At 35.1% G+C, this 23,420-nt stretch overlaps 1 protein-coding gene across 11 annotated transcripts in view; it reads right to left on the bottom strand.

Annotated features, from left to right (window-relative positions):
• Positions 1 to 23,420, bottom strand: part of INPP4B (inositol polyphosphate-4-phosphatase type II B) — a 216,057-nt gene that overhangs the window by 113,692 nt on the left and 78,945 nt on the right. For 10 of the 11 annotated variants that reach the window (XR_015729073.1, XR_015729072.1, XM_087874550.1 and 7 more), the window contains 4 exons: positions 15,220 to 15,444; positions 13,883 to 13,927; positions 7,596 to 7,714; positions 5,473 to 5,589 (listed from right to left, as the gene is read on the bottom strand). Coding sequence is in view for 9 of the 11 variants with exons in the window: in XM_087874550.1 (XP_087730676.1) it covers positions 5,473 to 5,589; positions 7,596 to 7,714; positions 13,883 to 13,927; positions 15,220 to 15,310 (372 nt within the window). In the remaining 2 variants the exon portion in view is untranslated. Of the gene's footprint in view, positions 1 to 5,472; positions 5,590 to 7,595; positions 7,715 to 13,882; positions 13,928 to 15,219; positions 15,445 to 23,420 lie in introns of those variants that run through there. The other variant, XM_087874554.1, reaches the window with a different exon arrangement.

Here is a 23,420-nt window from a genome sequence, read left to right as displayed (position 1 = left end):
ATTGGGTAAACATAATGGTCATATATTGAAAGACTGGGATGACAGATTACGGCTTTCTAGATTAAGTAAAGATTAAATTAAAATTTTAATTTAAAAAAATTATTTAAAGAGGGATGGGCAATTTGGCTTACACAAAACTGTTAGTTTTCAGGCAGTAATTTCAGTACTACAAATAACTAGGAATAGCTCTCATAAAAGACCAGCAAACAGTCCAGCAAACTGTGAACTGTTATAGTTGAAACTGAATGATATATTTGTTCCATACATGAGAAAAGATTAGTTAAAATGTAATGTTTCATTCAATTCAAAAACTCACTAGGCTTTGCTTTTAGCCTGGATAAAGCCTAGTGAGTTTCTGAATGGAAACCAGAATAATATGTCACAATAAAAATAATCCTGAATAGATATCTTCTCTTTATTAATATCATTAGTGAAAGTAACACTTCACATCCAAATAGTATTACTAAATTATCTATTTTTGAAATTAACTTATTGGTACATATTTTCTCACCATAGACAAACCACATAATTTGATAAATAAAATTGAAGCTAATAAATATAATAGCATGTCTGTATTTTTGTCAGTTGAATGAATACAATAATTGGAAATAATCTCCCTCATTCACCCATCCATCATCTTAGCCAAGTGAAAAACATCAGTATGAAACATCAGAAAAGAAAATTAACAAAGGAGGAAAAAAGAAAAGAAAGCATAGTCACCAACAATGTTTTTGGGTGTTACATGTTTGTGGCCTATATTTAGAGTATGAAAGTTTGCTTTAGTAAGTCTCTGTTGTTCTAACAAGGGTATCATACAAACATGGTACATGTATATGCTGTTCAGTAGATACAAGAAGACAATAAGAAACCTTTCCTATATTATTTCAGCATCAGGTATTGAACAGATCAAGGATGTAGTTGGCTTAAAAAGAAAAGAATAGATAACAAAAAATATATGGGGCCTATCCAGTAAGCCTCTTTGTCAATGTCTGAGCAATTTTTCTACAGGTGCAATTTATATGTCAAACATGCTTTTAAATAACATACATATCTATATCATCACAGTAATCCTTTGACCAAATTGAATGCATCAAATGTATTGGAAAAATATTAACACTTGTCATTTGAGTTTATGTGTCTTTCTTTGTAATAGTACAAATTGAAATGCAGTAGAAAATTGCTATTTCATATAACTACTGGCTGTTGTCTACTACAACTGTGCCCTATGAGGCACTTTTCATAGCAAATTGTAAGGAACATAACAAAGTCTATTGCCATGTACTTGTCTTTGATGTACATTGCACAAAGAAGCTTTTTACAGATCCTCTGTTGCAGAAATGTTTGATCCGTAATGTATCAGGAAAAAAAAAACCAAATACTGTGCAGAAAAAGGCACATACAGTTTCTAGTAAAACACGTTAATCTAGTGAGACAATATAGATAACTGAATGCTTCCTCTTGAATTGTAGAATAGGATGGTTGAAATCATTACTAGAATAGAGCAAACATTATAATTTTAAAAAAATGAATCTACATGAGATGGGCACATGATCAACCCTCTTCTACTTATATTTTGTAAATACGAGTTTCTTTTATTTTGAAGCTTACGACTTAGTAAACCATTTATAAACCATGACTCTTGATAAACCAAGTAGTTAATCTGTTAGAAAAGGGTTTATTTCTTATTTCATGAGAAGGCATGGCTAATCATAAACTTCATATTGTTGTCAGAGTGGGAAGCGTTAGGCTACAGTTTCACAACCAATGCAGTATTCTAGAAACCTACAGTGGTCTATATGGATATTGCAGAAGAGCCTTGTGTGGAAGTCAAATCCAAGACTTTTAAAGATAAAAGTTCTAAATCTCAAGAGAAAACCAAATTTTTCAAGATTCTAGCATCATTTAGCTCCAATGCCACAGTATTTTTTAAAATGCATAATAATTAAGTTTGAGAACCATTGCTTTCTACCAGACTAAATTGGACAAAATATGGTTACAATAAATTATAGCCTGTCCGTTTAATTGACACTTTAATTATACACCTATCATTATTTGACCCATTTATACCTCTCAGTTATAAAACACAAGCTGAAAAAGAAGGAAGAATATTTTAAAAGGGAAGATAGAAGTTTCTCACCTGAACTAAGGTAGGAAACCAATGAACCAAACCATATAACCAAATGAACCAAGTTTAAGTATATAAACTATTAACAGAAATTAAACAAACCTTGCTTCTAAAGTTGCACAAACAAAGTTACCTATTTTGATAAAGTGTAATGGCTCCCTCAGGTGCCAGTTTGAACAACGAGCCTGCTCTGAGGACATCTGACAGGGACCAAGGAAACATAAAAGGCTCAGTGGCAGGTTCAGATGGTCAAGGTGAAGCTGTGTCAGAAGCTTCAAGGGAATCTGCAAATGAGGGACTGGATGAATGGCCGGTTGCACAGGCAAGATAGACACAACTGCAGCTAGTAAGTGTAGACAACCAGCTGGCCACATGGCCAGAGAAAAGACACAGCTGCAGCCAGTCAGTGATAAAGAGGAGTGGCCTCCTCAACTGGATACTAGGTCATGAGGGAGCAGAGAAGGAAGTCAATGGAAGTCAGCGAGGCTACTCATGAGGAGGCAGCCTTACCTTTCCTAATGAGATGTACTGGTCAGGAACTATTTAGTTTAGTGTTTGGAGTCTGAGGGTTTTCAGAAACAACTGTTCTCAATCTGTCGTTTATGTGTGCTCTTGACTTCCTTGGACCTAATGACTTCCTTGTGCCCTGACTCTCTGAATTGATGCTTTGAACCTATGGACTTGCATTGTTCTCACAGTGCCGATCATCCCTTTGAATCCTCATGTTTTAGGCCTATGGACTTGTATAGACTCTGTTGTGCTGTTTTCTGATTGATTCAGTTCCTTGTGCCTTGGATTAGTTATTGACTTTGTTGGGTTTTGACTCTATTGACTTTGCTGGGACCAGATTCCGGAAGAACTATACTGGCAGTTGGGACCTGAGGAATGCCAAAGGGGCTTGGTGGTGTGGAATAAATCCCGCTTTTGGGGTGGGGGGCGGCTTGGGGCAAGACATAAAGAATCTTAATTAAACAAGAATATCTTCTTGTATTAAACAGCCATTGAACAATGGCAATATAAAACACATAAAATTGTAAAAATGAAGAGATCACAGCAAGTATAACTAGTATAACTGGAAGTTATACTTATTAGATCAAGTATGAGTTAATATTTTGACTGCCCGTATGATGAAATATACTGTATTTTTCGCTCCATAAGACACACTTTTTCCCTCAAAAGTGGGTGGAAATGGTGCCGGTCCTTTGATGAATAGCAGCTGGGCCACGGCGGCAGGGTCCTTTTATAGTGCTGAACCCTGCCTCTTCTGTCTTTGTCATTGCCCGCCTCTTCTGTCTCTTTTCTGCAGTGCAGGAGTCAATAGGCAGAGTTGGCACATAAGAGGACACCTATCTGTGGTCCTCTCAGGCTCCGCCTGATATTTTTGTTCTTGTTTTCTTCCTCTAAACCTAGGTGCATCTTATGGTCTGGTGCGTCTTATGGAGCGAAAAATATGATAGTTGGTATCTAAGTAATTGCAAACTTCAGAGCATCTGGGAATTTGAAACGAAGAAAAATAATTCCACATGTTATTTTGTGGCCTAATTACATGCATCAACTGCATAATATTTCCTCTTCCTGCTTGATATGGCATTTATAATTCCTTGCAGGTATTCCAAAATATTTCAAATGATGTGGGGACAAAAATATTGGCTGGGTAATGAACAATGTCTGCAATAAAGTTGTAATTTCATTATGTTAAATAGTTACAGAACTTAATGTATTGCAACATGTCCATGCAAACTTTACTCCCCTTCATTGCCATAAGGATGCTGAGGTTGAAGTCACTGGAAATACATATCCCATTCTCCCTTACATATTATTTTCCAAGATGCTTTTACAGGTTTTCTACCACATTATTCTGCTCCAACTATTGTAATTATAGAAAATGAAGTAGATATTCATAAACCATTTCACAAATCAGTTTTTTAAAATATTTAATTCAATTCTAAAATAAAATATACTTTACTATACTTTAGGGAAGGACTCGGAAAAAAATAATTTTTGGTTCAATTCCTTCTCTTTAAGCAGTGGAAAATGAATAATAATACAAACATACCCTCAAGTACCAAAAGAAAAACCAGAAAGTAACAAAGTGATAATCATAGAAAAGGAATCATTAAAATTCCACATCAAAGCTGAAGTCTCTATGATGTATTTTCCTGATGAGAGGAAAACAAGTCAAATGTGTCTATTCTAAAACTTCTCAGATTAATCTTCTAAGGTAGAAGTCAACTGCATTTCATTGATTTTCTATTCTATTCCTCAAGAATCATTTATATAAATCTAGTTTTATTTTTCCGAATTAAGGTATTGTGGCTGCAATAACAACAGAAAAATGTTACTAGACCGAAAGCAATCTTTCCAAATGGAAATATAAAACCCTACAGAAAAAACCTTATTGAACCATAATTCCTTTCTAACCCAATACATACTGATATTAATCATTTACAAAACTGACTATTGATGAGAATGAGAAAACAAATACAAATCCTTTTGAAATACCATGAATTAAAACCTGTAAGTTTATTCTATTGATACTATATATGGAGAAATGTCACTAATATTTTTAGATCTTAAATATATTATGTTTAAATTTTATTTCTTAGCTGTCTTTAAGGTCCATAATCTTCAAAAGGTGGTTTATAGTTAAAAAATAAACAAAAGCAACAAAATCATACTGAATGTAAAGAATTTTAACTAAAATAAGTACTTAAAAGTTTATGTAATATATAGAATCTTCATCAATTCTTGTTTTTATTTTTTTTTAAAAAAATACATTGGAATATAAAACAAATAATAAATTATAACTCAACAGAAATATGCTAAAATTAAGTATTGCTTATTGTTTCAAATCTTTGGCATGGGGAAAAAAATCGTAAAATTAACTACAATACAGTTGTTTTGAATATAAAGTTTCAAGCAGTTCTATAGAAACTCTATATAAATACTTTAAATCTTGTGCTTTGAATTGTTTTTCATAATATAATATTCACATTTTAAAGCATTACTGATGGGCTGCAAAAATGTGAGCCTCAATATAGGAATACCGCAGTTATATTACCTCTCTTCTCTTCAAGACTGACCTTTCGATGTTGCTTAACATTCAATAATCAGAAACAGCTTTCTAGGGTTTCTTTCTTTCTTTCTAGACATTTCAACTTGATCCATTCCATATGCTGATCATCCACCATTAGGTGGATATGTTATACAAAGTATTAACTCTTTACTTTCTGAGCTAACCTATAATAACCTCAGCAAAATGCAACATGGAACACCAAGAAATAAAGGAATGAAAATAATAAAGAGAACCGATTAAAAGATCTTAGCAAAAGTAGTAAGATACCTACTGTGTCTTGAGATTTATCCTTGACGTCATAGACTGTTAGTTTTATTTTAGTCTCTTCGTAGATAGGGTAATCTGGGGGGAACGTCACACCAGTCAAAAACAGTGGGTCTTTTGTTCCCTGCATAGCATAAGGACATAACTCAGATTTAGCTAGGTAGCAGCTGTGTACCGTCTTGGATTCAATTATGGTCAAGAGCAGAATAGTTACAGAGATTTCCAAATGCAGTACTTCTAGAGAGGAAAAATTGATTTTGATTGCCAGCAGAGTGAAAAATGCAAAATATAATAACTCTCAAAACACAGGTGAACGTTTCAGGATGCAAAACTTAAATTTGCAAGAGTTAACTATTCCAGGTGATTGTGTTAGAATATGCAGCATTTTTTTCTAACTAAGAGGAGCAGTTCATCCACTCATCCATTATAGAAGTCATGTAATTTTGCACACATTTAGTTTACGCACTGCCATAAAATGTAAAAACATGGGAGGCATAAACTAAACCAAAAACAGTTGTGCCAGAATTATAAACAGTTTGGAGAGTAAAATAAATAAAAGAGCAAAATAAATATTTTTAAAATAAGTAGGATAATATGGTTTGGAGTGGTATACGAGGCACAAGTTTAGCTATTTTTATCTGCGCATGGAACAAAAATGTATTTTTTACATTTTCAAAGTTGTAAACTAATTATGAAAATGGGAGAAAATTCAGAAGCAGTCCATAATAGTGTATAAGTCATGCAGCAAAGCTACTTGTCCAACTTATGACTAGTATAAAGATATTTTGTAACTTATGTTTGTAGATTTAACAGCTGTATATTAGCTGTTTGGAGGGCCAACACAGGTAATCCTCAATTTACGACCCCAATTGAGCCCAACATTTATGTTCCTAAGTGAAACATTTGTTAAATGAATTTTGCCCATGTTACAACCTTTTTACAAGTCACCTTTTTCAGGTTTGTTGTAACTTCAAACAGACACTAAATGAACTGTTCTAAATTGAGGATTACCTGTACTTTAATGCAAATACAAAAAATAAAATTGCCCAGTGTTTCTGTACGAATATCAGCTAACTGTAGAATAGGAACGGATTCAACTTGTGCCTAATGATTTGCTCCGAAAACCAAAGCTCAGCTTCCCAGAGGGTCTACACTGACCTGTTCCACTCAGTTCTATGTTTTAGTCAGTTATCAGTACTTTATATAAAAACAACTCAGAAGCCATCCAGAAAATTGTTCAGGAATGGATGCATCTGACAACCTAATTTTTAGAAGTGAATTTGAATGCAGTTGAGTGCAACTAAGTGTTTTTCTTTCTCTCCCAAGAAATATAGGTAAATACATCTCAATATGCACTGCTAAATTTTCTAAGATTAATCTTTTTTTATTCTTGACAAACATTACAAGACGTAGACAAAGCAGAAAGGAGCCAAGTTAAACTAGATAATGCCATGTTTACTTCAATTTGCTTATAAAGTATGCCAATATAAAACAGCCTCTGGAGATAATGCACTAGTAGTCCAACACACCTGAAAATAACTTACTTGGGAAAGGCAGATATAAAATGTAATATATATTGTGACCATAAAGAACAAAGTGCCTTACTGTACATGATATATGAATATACATTAACATTTCTGTAATCAAACTTTTATATTAGTTTAAAACAATGCCTTTGCATCTTTAAAAATTCCAATTAGTCAACAATTAAGAATCCAAACACCAGTCTATACCTTAAAATGTAAGCAAACTTTATCAATAGCAATAGTATTTAGACTTATATACCGCTTCCTAGTGCCTTAAAGCCCTCTCTAAGCAGTTTACAGAGTCAGCATATTGCCCCCAACAATCTGGGTCTTCATTTTACCAACCTCAGAAGGATGGAAGGATGAGTTAAACTTAATTCACTCAGAATCAAACTCCTGGAGTGAGCAGTAGTTAGCTTGCAATACTGCATTCTAACCACTGCACCATCATGGCTCTTAAATGTCCCTCTGCAAAAATAACTTTATTTTTACAGGAGGAAACACTGCAGTTATTCACATTGGTTAAATGAGGAAAAGAAAGGAGAGGAAAGGAAAGGGAAAAGAGAAAAGAGGAAAGAGGAAAGGAGAAAGGGCAAAGAATCACCTCCACAATTTCCGTGCTTGCGTATCTTGCTTGGTTCTGTTCCCCTGGATGCACTACAGTGATCTGCACAAATGTATTCAGTTTTCGATCCCGTGTAGGAGCCACTAAATCTTTACATGCTGGAAATGGTACAGAGGGGGAGGGAAGAGAAAGAAAAAGGGAAATCTCATTAAAAAAAAAACCTCTTAATCACAATGAGCACATTGTTGTGTGAGAGGCAGATTGAACAATGTTTTGAAGCTCTAGAGACTGAAGCTTGTTTAACAGAGGAAGTCTCTTAGAAATACTCCACAGAAATAGGAAATCGCATGCTGCAATCTATTTTGTTTTATTCAGCTAAGCCATTATGCACTTTATGCCAAGTTTTTCTAAGAGCTCACTTCAATTCTTGCAAATTAATACATATATGGATATACCCATCATACTGTTATAAACCACCTGAGTCACTTTGGCAAGTTGGGTGATGTAGGGAAGGAAGGAAGGAAGGAAGGAAGGAAGGAAGGAAGGAAGGAAGGAAGGAAGGAAGGAAGGAAGGAAGGAAGGAAGGAAGGAAGGAGGGAGGGAAGAAGGAAGGAAGAAGGAAGGAAGAAGGAAGGGAGGGAGGGAGGGAGGGAGGGGGAGGCAGGCAGGCAGGCAGCAAGCAGGCATTTCTTTGCCATGTGAGCTACATTATGTGTAGCTCAGAAAAGAATGAAGAAACAATGTGGTTCCACGATAGCCAAACTACTGGAGGCTTTCATCTTTGGTTGATTCTCTGCTGGCATTCCTCCCATGGCAATGGTCTCCTGGTGCTCCTCCCCCACCCCATTGCCCTGGGAGATTAACCAAGGAACACTTGCCCCTGGACATTTCACTGTTTCCACTGTTTCCACTGTTCATGTGGAACAACTAGCTGCACCTCCTGATGGCTGGGTGGGGCAGGCAGTGGCCTTGGGTGCTGGGCCGGGAGACAGGAGAGGTGGTGCTTGCTGCGCGGGGCAACCAGCCATACAGCACCTCCGGCCAACAGTCCTTTAAAGCAACAAAGGGGACAAAGAGGGGCAGGGCAGGGGGAGCCTGACATTTTGTTTGCAAATGTCATTCTGTCACTCATTCCTAAACAATATCCTTGAGAAATGAGTTTTTCTACAAGAAAAGTGCAAAGTTATGGGAAATATATTGTTTAAATTAAGAACAGTTCAGATAGACAAGTTTTGAAATCCCTTTCATATAGGAGGCACACTATCTTTTTCCATTTAATCCCTTTGCATTTCCTTAGGAAATTACAAAATTCTCTCAAAAACACTTTCTACTTGGCAAATAGACTTTAAAGCTTATTTATGTGTTTAATTAATATGTTTACTCATAGAATTACCAAAATACTGAAAAGCTAAGAAGATTAATAGACAAAATAAAAGCAATAACATTACAGTTTTAATGGAAGGATGGGTGGTTAGCCTATCCCTTCTCAACAGTGACCCTTAAAATTGCTACTTTTCCCATGTAGCAATGATACTTTAAATGACTTTTCATTCTCTACAATGAAGAAAGTTTAAAGTATTGCAAAACTACTTAGCTAAAATTAGCTGCTTGCTGAACATTACAATTTTCCATCGAGATAAGAGAATAGCATGAATGGCCCACCAATGATATTTCAGGACTAGAAATTACATAAGCCTGCTTAAATATATCCCAAGGCAAGTGAGGAAATTATACAATTATTACAAATTGTCTTTGCCAAAATAGTTTCCATCATCATCTTGCCACTTCTATGTAATATCAAGCACATTCAAACAGACTGTTGATAAACAGAAAAATTAAACAAGTAATATAAAGATTTGCCAAATGCTGCTTGATAATAGGTTTTCATCACTTTTTCTAATGATTTCAAACCTCTATAGTCAGAACTACCACAGTTTTAATATGAGGTAAAGAAAACCATGCAAAGGTCCATCAGAAAATTGAAGGAGCTTTTCTTCAAGCACAAATCTATGAATAAACAAACTTTCCAGGAATCTAATACTAAGATGTGGTTTTTCTAAATCTGAACAAATATTATGTTCAACATGGTTCAGTGTTTTTAAATGCTTATATTTTGACCCATTCTCTGAAGTTTCAGTAATTTTCCTTCTGCTTGAAGTATAATAAAAATAGCTCAAAGCTTCTTAATTAACCTAGAATGTCAGATTAAAAAGCATTTCATAAAACTGATAAAAATTGCAAAATAATCATAATCTGCAAGCAATAGCATAGGTCCGTGATGGCGAACCTATGGCGCTTGTGCCACAGGTGGCACGCGGAGCCATATCTGTGCAATGCAAGCGCTACCCTAGCTCAGCTCCAGCGTGCATGCACGCACCAGCCAGCTGATTTTCAGGCCTTCCGGGCCCACCGGAATTCAGGAAATGGGCTGTTTCTGGCCTCTGGGAAGGTGAGGGAGGCTGTTTTCATCCTCTCCAGGCTCCAAGAAAGCCTCTGAAGCCTGGGGAGAGCGAAAAACGGGCCTACTGGGCCCACCGGTAACCTTTTTGCCATCGTGTGCCAAAAGTGGGGGGGGGAGCGCAGGGGGCGGGGTCATGCTCGCATGCAGGGGAGAGGGGCATGGAGGACATAGAATTATGGGTATGGGCACCCACGCGCGCAATCCCCCCTGTGCTCCCCCCGCTTTTGGCACGCGATGGCAAAAAGGTTAGCCATCACTGGCATAGGTGAATCTTTAATGTCACATTCAGAAAAGGCTTATATTCTTCAGCCATCTGTATAACATGTCATAATCTGCTTCACTCCTTTTTAAATATTAAGAAACATTCGATTTGTTCGTACTAGACTAGTGACCACAATTTTCTAGTCAGACCACAATGTTTATTTTTATTTCTGCATAATAATTATATATTATACTTCAAAAGATATTCTGGCAGTTTAACTTGTTATGCTAGATACAATATTTTGTATGCAAGTTGCATATATTTCTTCTTACGCTAAGCATAACAAACATTATGCAGTAAACCCCAATATGTCTCTACTGTTTTTTGGATTCACCAATATTCAAATCATTTTGATTTTTATTGTACTCCTTGTTTTTTTACTTAGGATAAAGCTTCTGAAGCTAAATGAAAATTTAGGCAGCCTGGACAAGATTGTAATGGGAAATAACTGTTCCACTTTATTCTCCTTTTCCCAGACCACAGCTCAAGTAGTCTTTCTGGTTCCAGGCACAAAGTTCTGAAATGATGAAGAAAAATTGAAAGGCTACTAAGGAAAAAAATCCTACAAAGAAAAGAGAAAGAATATAGCTATAATTATAATTGTATTATAATTATAGTAGAATAGAATATAATTATAGCAGAATAGAAACTAATCAAGGAGCTTCTCTCCTTGATTAGTTTCCACCCATTGCTTCCTGTCCTACCCTCAGGTGCTTTGAAGAATAGCTTGATTCCCTCTTCTTTGTGGCAGCCTCTGAGATATTGGAACACTGCTACCATGTCTCCCCTAGTCCTTCTCTTCATCAAACTAGACATACCCAGTTCCTGCAACCGTTCTTCATATGTTTTAGCCTCCAGTCCCCTAATCATCTTTGTTGCTCTTCTCTGCACTCTTTCTAGAGCAGTGTTTCTCAACCTTGGTAGCTTGAAGATGGGTGGACTTCAACTCCCAGAATCCCCCAGCCAGCAGCGCTGGCTGGGGGTTTCTGGGAGTTGAAGTCCACCCATCTTCAAGCTTCCACAGTTGAGAAACACTGTTCTAGAGTCTCATTATATATTATTATATATCTATATATTATATATAATTATATTATAAAGATATAATACTTGAAATACCTGATAAAATGTCATACGTGAAAAAAATCAGACATACTTCTAATAGTAACAGATCAGCTTCTTTATACCAATATTCCTAACAATCAGTTGTTGTTTTATTTTGCTGCCTCCCTAAGGCTAAGAGAAGTGACTAATCCAAAATCATCCAGCTGGCTTTGCATCTAAGGCAGGACTAATCTGAGGACTTAACCATTACAACCAAACTAGCTTTTAGCTGTCAACCTAATATCCTGTTGGAACATAAATCATAAAAATAGATTGCACCCATGGCATGAACTAATAAAGAAGTATATTCAACATCTTTAATGTTGCGAAACTTAACCAAAATTCCATTACTAAAAGCATACAAAATAAAATTGACAAACAAAGACACACAACAGGGTGTTCAGAAAACCACCTGATCTTAAATAACTGAATGTGTAAAGTAAAGGTTTCCCCGCACATGCTTGCTAGTAATTTCCGGCTCTAAGGGTGGTGCTCATCTCCGTTTCTAAGCCGAAGGGCCAGCGCTGTCTGAAGACATCTCTGTGGTCATGTGGCCAGCATGACTAAACACCAAAGGCGCACGGAATGCTGTTACCTTCCCACCAAAGGTGGTCCCTATTTTTCTACTTGCATTTTTTACGTGCCTTCGAACTGCTCGGTTGGTAGAAGCTGGGACAAGTAACGGGAGCTCACTGGACTGCTGACCTTCCGATCAACAAGCTCAGCATCTCAGCCACTGAGCCACCACATCCCTACTGAATGTGTAAATACACTTAAATTTAAAACTTCTTCATACTTTTTATCCTCAAAATACATAGCTGCTTCTTCCTTGTTGTCTATTCTTTATTTTAGTCAGAAATGCATTATAATAGTAAAACAATATATTATTACTGTAAAAGAGGAATTTAAAACTGTTCTTGTTAAAAATGGTTAAATCTCAGCAGAATCCACTCAGCTCTTAAATAAATTTACAAGTCCAGATATCCATAGATTTTTTTTAACTTAATACATAGTTTAACAAGATGACCTTTGTTATCCAAAGGTGTGAATTCCAGTTGGAACAAACCTTATACTTCACCCAATTTTACCAATGTTTCATGTGACTGATATATATAACCGTGGGGTATATATATCTACCAGGAAAAAAAAAGGCAGGGGCAGGACCAACCCTACCAACAACAACAACAACAAAAACCCAGAAGTAAAAAAGGTTAATTCAATTACTTAACCTTAATAGTAACAATTACTATTATCTGTAAAATTAAGTGCCCCTTTTATAAAATTAATTGATGTCCTATGTTTATACATGGATCATTCTTTGTCTCATGAATAAACTCCTCTCAAATACAAAATCTTGCAAATACTCCTAGGTGTACACACATACACACACTTTTTCTTCCACAGAAAAAAACAAAACAATAGGAAAAATTTGAAGGTGATAGGAGAGATAGCTTTGGGAAAGAGAATTAGAAAAACAAGAGTGGAGATCATGGGAAAATGAATAAAAGAGAAAGCCCTATTTAGGTGTTTGAAAAAGGCAAACACTTTGTTTAAGCAAGAGCTAATCTTTAAAGGGATTATCCTTTGCAACAGCGACATGTACAACCCTTTACATATCTGCTTGGTCTTTTATCTAGTATTTATTGTTTTCATTTGCTATGTGCCTATACGTAAGTGAAGTACAAAAATTATTTCTCCAAAGAATAATTCTGTTGAGTGACAGATAATAACTGTCCCAACCCTACCAGAGAGCTTCCATGACTGACTGGGAATGTGAACATGGATCATAACATCATAACCATTTTAGCACATTGGCTATCAGCATCTAAGCATCTTCTGTTCTTTCCAGCAACTTTAAGATCCCCTGCCACACACAAGGATTATCTGGGGGAAAATAATTTCATATTTCTATCTGATAAATATTTTTATATATGCCTATAAAGAAGGCCTATTTCTTTGGGAGCTCTTTCTCTAACTGGTTCAGGATATTATTATTCAGCAGAAAAACAAGGGCATTTGTCAAAATCAGGGCAAGGCTTATTAATAGAAAAAGTTGAAGAAAAAACATCTAATACATTTGGAATACAAATTTTCTGTGAAAGCATATTCTGCTGTTGGGATGCTTTGTTACTGATAATTGCCTCCTCTTAGAAGCCACTCAAATGGGAAAAATAAATTAAAATGTCCCACCTACTGTGGTGATTTATTTCTTTTACCTGATCTTCAATGTAAAGGAAGAAAAGCAGGCAGGAAAGAAGGTTAATAGTACATTATTTCTCAGTATTTCTCGGTATAGAGAAGGAAACTATAATAAAAAAGAGTGTCACTGCATCTTTTACTGATAAAAAAAATCTGCCCCTCATGGACTTTCTATATCTAAGATCTCATAAAAATAATTCAAGATTTGTTAAAATTATTTCAGAAATATCACTTCATTTTCAGACTTTCTAAAATAAAAAGACATTTTAGAAATATTAACATATATTGAACACTTTGTCTTACCAAGACTGAATTCAAACTTTGGTTCATTAACAAACTTCTTGAGACCTATTGGTGAAAGCATATATTATATTACATTACATTACATTATTATATATTACATTATAAAAGTATTCATACATGAGAATGTGTATATTGTATTACATTAGTTATAGCATCAAGGAAAGAATTCCATCAGCAGCATTTTAAACTATCACAAGAGCTGCCCTTCTCCGTTTTTTAAATCTATCACTATTTTACTAATTGGAATTATTTACACCTGACAAACACATTTTATCCCTACTATTTATTCACACCATTCACTATTCAGGTTACATGCTCATTCCTTCCCCTTTATAATGAAAAGCAAAACATATTTTCACTTCAGCAGGTTGCATTACTACATCTTGAATGCTATAAATATGTTAAAGTACTTTATATTCTTTAATAGATTAGCCCATCCCACTTGCTCCTGTGAGAAGTCTATTTCAGATTCCGTCTGTCAAAGAATTTTGGCTGGCACGGTTCAGGAGAATAGCCTTTTCTGCTGTGGCCCCTTCCTGTGGAATACTCTACAATCAAATATGAGGTTGGTCCCCATTCTCCTGGCCTTCAGGAAGAGCCTTACAATCTGGTTCTGCCAGCTGGGATGGAGCCCTGTAAGAGGTGCTCTATGCTGGGGTGGCTAACAGGGTAGAGAGAAAATTCCCACTCCATGTTGCCTGTCCTCTTGGTTTTTACTCTTTAACTAATCTTTTGTAATTTTAATTTAATTGTTTTGTATTATCTTTTTATCATTTTGTAAGCCAGTCAGAGTCACAGCTGCAGTGGGATGGGTGGCACATAAATCTAATAGATAAATATTGCAAGGCAAAATAAGATTACAACTTAAATTATGAAGAATTTTAAAATGAAATTTGGTTGTCTAAATGACATAAATTCCAATGAATTTTTTTTAGTCTGCGGAAGACTGCTGTCAAAGCCAACATGCTCAATTTAGTATGCTTAATTTTGGATATCGAGACTTTTGCTACTTCATTTAGAACAGCAAATGCAGCTGTTACTACATCATTAACTGTTGTAAAGCTTTTTGAAGCAGTTTCATAGTAATAGAGCAATGATGAGCACACTAAGCTAAATATCTAATGATTCAGAAGTACAATCAACAGGGTTCAGCAGACTGAGATATGAGATTTGGAGCTAATAATTCCCCCAATCCTGTTGCCAATTTGTAAAATGGAAATATATTTTTATCTATGATATTTTATGAAAGTGAGTACCTACACAATTAGAATGAGTTTTTCTAACACCATTCACAGGATCATGATACAGCAGATAGCTTATGTACTGAATTTACTTACTTGTGAGTTTAGACTCTGCATAATTATCTGCTTGTGCAGATGGAATAAATTGCTGTTCTTCCTCTGGTGCTCTCTCTTCCTTGATATCCATGATCAATCTCTCAGCCTGACAAATTTGAATTCACAGTTCTTCAGAATTTGCCTGGGTGCCACAGCCCAAGATTCATAGGCAGTCAGTCCTTGGTGCAGCTTTAAGATAAAGATCTGGGTCTCCAGGCTGAAATTCTGTGTTCAGAAAACATTTGACAAAGTTTCATTAAACCAAACTTTACCAGACATCTTTTTGAAAATTATCATGATATTTCTAGCAACAATTTTGCACATCTTTCCCACCTATCACCAAAACGTAAATAACCAAGCTGATGTTCCATAACCAATCCTAGAAGTAGATGGCAGCATGAAACCTCTATTTGGTACATTGTGTCAGGCCTCTCTTGGCAAGACAAAGAACTGCAAAAGCATATTTCCCAGGAGATAAAAGCTCAGATGAGTAGATTTACTGTTACAAAACTATAAAATCATTCCAAAACAATTCCACCAACTGCAGTGTATAAAATGCAAGCTCCATGTGTAACAATCAGTGTTCAAGTTTTTTCTTATATTTCTCCTGTCCACTTTATATAAAGAGCTAGAAAAAAATGTCTTTGGGTAGGAAATACAATTTCCATCTATTCCTCTTTTTTGTTTTGTTTTTGTAACAACTGATTTTTATTTTGAGTTGCTTACTTTTGACCATATAAAAACTAAGTTTCATATTTAGAATTTCAGCAGGAGGTTTTTCCACGCTATTAACTTAAAAAAATATTTTGTAGTCTGAACAGAATTAATCAAATGGATTTCTGAGATTCATTTGAGAAACAAGTATTCATTATTTGTAAGGAAATAATGTTACAAGCTAACCCTCACTTTGTCAATGAAAGTCAGACTGTCTGGGCATTATAACACTGGAAACCTTCACTGGAACAGTTCCTCCTTCCCTTGCCTCACTTTCCATAAAACGAGCAAAACAGAGCTCTGATCTTCAGAGATATAAGGAATACATAAGGAATTCTACTATAGAACTGGAGGAACCAGTGCTTCTTTACCCATTTAATGTCTGATCTTGATCCATCTTCCCCTCATCACTATTATCAAATTCTGGTTATAGCAAATTAAAAGGAATTAGAAAGCTTTCCAGAAGAATTTAACTTACTGGGCTTTGGGTTGCAGGAATTTGTGTTAGGTGCTTATGAATCTCCTAATCTCTTGAAGTTCTCTCTTCTCTCTGCTTGCACCGAGTACGTTACTATAGCTTAATACAATCAAGAAAGGCTGAAGCCAATTACCTACTAGCTACCTCTTCTCTTTTGCCAATCTTTTCTGAATACCTAGTGAGGACTGCATTTCTTCCTAACCTTGTGGGTGCGTTCATGAAAGGTTCAGAGGTTTACCACCCTTCCATGTGCTAAGCCAACTGGCACTGTCCTTGCTCATATCTTGCTCAAATCAGTAATGGCCATCAATGGCTCAGCCTATAATGCCCCAAAAGAATATTAACTCTAAGCTATCAAACAAACCAACCAAAAAATATCAGAGGAGTTATTGGTGGCTAGTTTGTTGTCTACAGGTGAAACTAATCAAGAGAAGGACAATATGGAATATGCCAAGGCCAAATTGAAATTACCTGGCATTACAATGAGTAGGCAGCAACGCGGATTTCTTTATTGCCAAGTTGTGGAAAGAGATCTTACAAAGTTTTTCATACCATCATACATGTCAGGCTCCAAAACTCAAAAAAGACACCCTGGGGTTCTGCTAAGCAGTTTCCTTTATTGTGCCTCACCTATTGATAGAAACCTTAACAAACTAAAAGAGACTACTTGCACCATGAAACATACTCTGAGACTCTCACACAAACTATCTAAGCTTCACTGTCTTTTGCTCCTTTGGAATGCAGAAGAGATCTTGGGAATCAGAAGAGATCTTACAGTATTAATTTACATATCAAACAAACTACCTGACTAGATGGCTCAGTGGCTAAGACACTGAGCTTGTCAGTCAGAAAGGTCGGCAGTTCGGTGGTTCAAATCCCTAGTACATGTCTCCTGCATAAGCAAGGGGTTGGACTAGATGACCTCCAAGGTCCCTTCCAACTCTGTTACTGTTACAATGTATATGCTGAACAATGCAACAGACTTCATGGAGTACAGCTTCAGGCTCCCATGCCTAATGTAAAAATCAATTTTAAAAGTTTGAATGTTATTTTTTAAAAATATTTCCTGGAATTTCCCCAAGATATTTTTTCTACTGTAGACCCGGGTCGAACTCAAAAAGTTCTTTATGCTTTTCACAATATAGCCAACTGAGCAATTGCCAGAGCTATTTACAATGCCAATAGGAGGCTAATGGAGAAAGCAAAATATACAAATTAAATCAAATGTTCAAACACTGCCTGTTGCAAAAGATCAGCTGCAATAACCATTGCATGGTATCTATTAATTTTCTGAGATATAGTTAACTAAAAAACCCTCCCAACAATTGGTGCATTTGTGAGATAAAAACAGCAACTGGGGTATGTTATTGGCAGGGTATACTGATGCTGCAGGAGAAAGGAAGCTAAACAATCAGATGTGTGATAAAATATGCAAAAGCACAGTTTTCTCATTTTTTCCTAATGTTTGTAGCGGCAGAAACAAATACACAATCTGATAGCTTATGCATCAATTACATACATGCCAATATTCAAACTATAAAGAACAAATACTTTTATAATACACATCCTAAATACATTTGCCAGTATAAGCTGTAATATCAGTATCATACCTACATTTAAAAATATTGGTTAAGAGAAATCATTAACTTGATTTGCTAAAATGTTGTACACAACTAGAAAATTTCTAAGTCTACATAAGGATAAAAAATATCATAAATCTTGCCCCCAATTTATAATCTAATAAACTATATAAAGGAACAAAGAAACAGAAAAGAGAAAAATCAACAAGTTCAGACAATTGTATTTCAGTGTAAAGCACGTAATACAAAACCACAAAACCTGGGTCTGCCGATTAACCTGGAAACCCAATGGGGAGATATCACACTGGAGTTAGTGAACTAGGAAGAAGCTCCCATCTCCACTCCATTGCATTCCGAATGCTAACATTTGATTTCTGTTAATTTTTAATATACACTGCTCAAAAAGATAAAGGGAACACAAGCAGAAGACATCCGAGATCTGAATGAATGAAATAGCCTTATTAAATACTTTGTTCGTTACATACAGTAGTTTTGTGTTACCTTTAATTGTTTGAGCAGTGTATAAACTACTGTATGTAAAGAACAAAGTATTTAATAAGGCTATTTCATTCATTCAGATCTCGGATGTCTTCTGCTTGTGTTCCCTTTATCTTTTTGAGCAGTATATAATGTTTTAGTATTTTTTGCTTTTATGATATTGTAAGCCACCCAGAGTTGCCCAATAGTGAGATGAACAGCATATACATTTAATAAATAAATAAATAAATAAATAATACAAATAATACAAATAAATAAATAAATAATACAAAGAAAATGTAGTTTTAATAGAAGAAAATAGATCAGGGTTGAACTCTGGACTTGGTTGTTTGCTTGGAGATGTTTCATTACCTGACTAGGTAGCATTATCTGTACTAAGTGGGTGTGGATTTATTATATTCATTAATTTATTTATTCACGATGACTATTATGCTATTTTTAACACCTGTTCTTTCATATGTTAATATGTCAGTCAATAAATTAATCCACAATTCCAATCTGCACGAACCTAGGAGGAGATACTATTCAGTTATGTTGTGGAGATATAGTTATTCTACATCTCTGTCAACTGAACTATATTTTGTTTATTATGTAGTCTACGGACATTTTTACCTGATGTACATGTACTCTTAGTAGAACTAACAGTGTAGAATAAACAAGATCTCCTCAGATGTCTTCCCGTTACAGGCAGTCCTCAATTTACAATTTCATTTAGTTATCATTTGAAGTTACAATGGTACTGAAAAAGTGACTTATGATCATTTTCACACTTACGACGTTATGTGATCAAAACTCAGGCACTTGGAAACTGGTATGTATTTATGACAGTTGCGCTGTCCCATGGATATGTGGTCACCATGACCTTCCCACCCAGATTCTCACAAGCAAAATCAATCGCAGGGGACCTGAATTAACGACGGTGTGAGTCACTTGAGAACTGTAAAGATTCGTTGAACAATTGTGGCACAAAAGGTTGTAAAATGGAACAAAACTCACTTGACAGCTGCCTTGCTTAGCAGTGTAAATTTTGGGCTCAATTGTAGTCGTAAATTGAGGACTACCTATACTGATCTCAAATATAAGAATTTCCCCAATGTTCTTGCATTTGCAAACCTTTTTAATGGATTTTAACCTATACAATTACATGAGTCTCAAATTTTGTAACATTTAATTGGTGTTACATATTCAGTTATAAAGAGTTTTAAATTCTCAAAAAGCCAAGCACAAAAATTTGGATGGAACCGATTTAAATTAGAAATAATCCCCTGGGGGATGGCGGAATATAACAGCATTTTATTGTCAAAAAGGAATCTATAGCTACCTAAGCCATAGACAACCTTGATTTACCATCTGGTTGCTTTTGTTCATAATATACTTGGTTCGTTCTTCCTCAAATTTGTATACCTAATTTATCTCTAACTTTCATTCTTCAAATATCCATTGTGAGTTTGCTTTTCCATATAATTTCATCATCGATTTTAGGAAAACAATAGGATTAATTAACAATTGAATCTTTGTCTTTTGCATTATTTAATAAAGTTTTAACACATTTATACAGATAGACTACCATTTTACTATTAAACCATGGTAGTATGTTATCCTATTCTTGATCCCCCTTGAAAGGACCACTCAATAGATAATGCTCAATAACAGCAAGGCAGCTTTTTAGTGGACAAGGGCTGCTCTTTACATTTGAAGTATAAGGCTGGCTGACTGTGAAAGTAAAGGTGCAATCATTTCATGCATGAGCAAGAACAGTTTTGTGTTCTTGCTTCAGTTTTGGAGAAAATTATTTCTTTCTGCGATATACCTAATTGTACGATTTTGTTACTGTAACTTTACAATAAAAATAATATTAGTACTTGTCTAATATTAAAGAAGCATTAGTAATGCTTCTTTCTTGACTATCTCAAAGGGCTGACAAGATGTCACTAGGCACACTGATAATCAGATGCATGGGAATTGGCAGTGAATCCATACGATACATCACAAATTGGTTTCAGACACTTTCTTTAATGTAAGCAGTACATAAAATAATGTAATTACAGATAACAATGAACTTTTAGAAAAAAGAGTAGCATAAAAGTAGATTGAAAATAACATAAATTTGGAAAATTATATGTTATAAAGATTGCAATAAAAGAGTAGAGTAGAATAGAGTAAAGTAGAGTAGAGTACAGTAGAGTAAATAGAATAACAGAGCTGGAAGAGACCTTGGAGGTCTTCTAGTCCAAGCCCCTGCTTAGGCAGGAAATCCTACACCACTTCAGACAAATGGTTATCTAATCTCTTCTTAAAATCTTCCAGTGTTGGAGCATTCACAACTTCTGGAGGCAAGTTGTTCCACTGATTAATTGTTCTAACTGTTAGGAAATTTCTTCTTAGTTCTAGGTTGCTTCTCTCCTTGACATAATATAATAAATTGTTTAAATTATGATGAGTTTGGAATTAGGAATGGAAGTGAGACAAGATTCTTCTAGTTTCGATCCCTACCCATCAGCAAATATGGGTGGCATGATGGCTCAATGGTTAAGACGTTGGGCATCTCAGCTGGAAAGCTGACAGCCTGAGTTTGAGACACAAGTATCGCACGATGGGGTGAGCTCCCGTCTTTACCTAGCTCCTGCCAAAGTAGCAGTACCAAAACATGCAAATGCAAGTAGATAGATAGGTACCACTTCAATGGGGAGGAAACAGTGCTCTTTGACATCACACTGGCCACATATCCACGGAAACATCAGACAGTGCCCAGATAGTGCCCTTGAAATGGAGATGAGCACTGACCCCTATGTGAGTTACGACCAGCGGAGTAAAATTTGCAGAGACTCCTTTCCCTTTTTCCTGTCCATCAGCAAAACTTGCAGTTATCACCTCAATGATCAGACAAAAATAAACTAGTTAAAACTTTGTAAGGATACAGAATTACAAATAGCTCTATCTGTCCATCCTTATACAGATGAATGCTTTCCTATAATTGGTTATAAATACAGGAATAAAACCAAATATCCTTCTGATTCATAAATTACTTGGTGTCACTATGATTTATTTCCTTTAGAAGATATTACACTGCTGCATAACTCTCTTGGGCTCATCCATTTGACAGATGTGTTTTACAATTGTTGTCCTTACTTGTTAGTGCTCAACAGATATATTACACTAATTCATCTGAAAAATATAAATTATCAAGCTGACTACAGATAAGATGTAGGTTGGTATTAATTTTACCACTGGCTCCATGATTCTAAAATCTTGTAATATAATCTCATGGTTTGGATAACTTTATAGCCCCATAAGAGGTTTATGATCTTGTGCAGACACTAACAGAGGATATTATAAAAAATGAGCCTGCAGCTGTTCTGAATTCATCCAGAACTATTGTTATGTTTTTAAACTTTTCAATGTTTTTGAAGTATTATTTTGCATTCATTAAATTATAATTGGAATATGTGTTACAAATAGATATATTTATTAGTTAGCAACTCATTAGCAGTAAGCTTATTTAGTTTTTATTCATAATATCATAATGAAAGGAAGTGTGGAACACAGAGGTGCAATTACAATATTTTTGGATTGCCAGACAAAACAAAATAAACATTAGAAATCTAAATTTTATAATTAGAAGTCCTAAAATCCAAATTAGGACCCTAAATAAGTTTTGGGTGTTTTTAAATTCCTTTCAACAAATACTCTAGCATGACATCTTTATAAAAAGAATTATCCTATGCAGAGTTTAGTTTTATAAAAAACAATTTGCCCACTTTCCTACTTGTTGAATGTCTCCATATTGTCATCAGTGAATATTATTGGAACGTCTGAGCAAACAGGTAACATCAAAATTGGTCCTTGTCTTATTTCATAACCAAATAATTCAACATATTGAATTATTATTATATTATAAAAGTCACTGTGCCTTTAGAGTCAATAAACAATTGTAACCATCTTCAACTAAACTAATTCTCTAGTTTTAATTAACGATCAGTCTCTCATAGTGCTGGGTGGAAATTTCAGCTTACTTTTCCAAAGCAAATACGTTCAGCTAATACATTTGACATTTTTCTAAATTCACCTGTGTTTTGGATGCTATCACAATAGTTATGTGAGATTTTATAATGAGATCTACTTTGACTTGTCCATTCCAAAATGCTGTTTTTTTCAAAACCTTGCTTATAAGGCTGTGGTCACTGTCTGGTTGAATGACCCACTACTCTTCAGTTTCAACTGACAGACAAATGGACTGATACTTTGCTATTGAATTTTTAGATATGAATCCACGAATTCATATCTAAATTTCTAAAGCAGAATTCACAAATCATGCCAAGCTGTCCATATCTAAAAGCAGCAACTCAGCTCCAAACTAAAATACCACCAACTCCAGGCTTGACATTTGCGATCATGTTTCTGCTATGCATAATAATGCTCATCTAGCCTGAAAAGTTCTGCTTTTAAACAGTTCCACTTAGTTTCTGTTTAAAAAACAACAAAAGAAAGCTCATCATCTCTAAAAGCAATTTCCAAAGGTAATTCTGTTCTGTTTTCTACATGATGGGCATCGAAATATTTGAAATTTTATTAACAGTATCCACATACTGTACCTTGTAAGTTAACTCTGTACTCCTCTACAGGTCTATGTTTAATGGGGATAAGGAGGCCAACTGTATTATAAACACACACATTATTTTTATATTTTATATTACTATTTCTATCTGGTATCCTGATCATCTATTTTCACTTTACAGTAAGGAAGACAGGACAGAATCTGCCTTTCCAAATTTCAGGAAATTGTATGTGTGATAAACTGAAAGACATACATTTACATCCTTTCATTTGTTTTTGAATAAATGGCCAGGATATTTTAAGTACCCATATTAATTACAGTGACCTCAGACAATAAAGTTCAAGATCAAGATCTATGATTTTTTTTTATTATCTGA

This window comes from Pantherophis guttatus, chromosome 8 (assembly GCF_059756535.1).
Source record: "Pantherophis guttatus breed Tessera chromosome 8, ASM5975653v1, whole genome shotgun sequence".
Taxonomy (NCBI): Eukaryota; Metazoa; Chordata; class Lepidosauria; order Squamata; family Colubridae; genus Pantherophis; species Pantherophis guttatus.
Note: the sequence above shows the minus strand (reverse complement) of the source record. Positions and strands in the feature narration are given on the sequence as shown.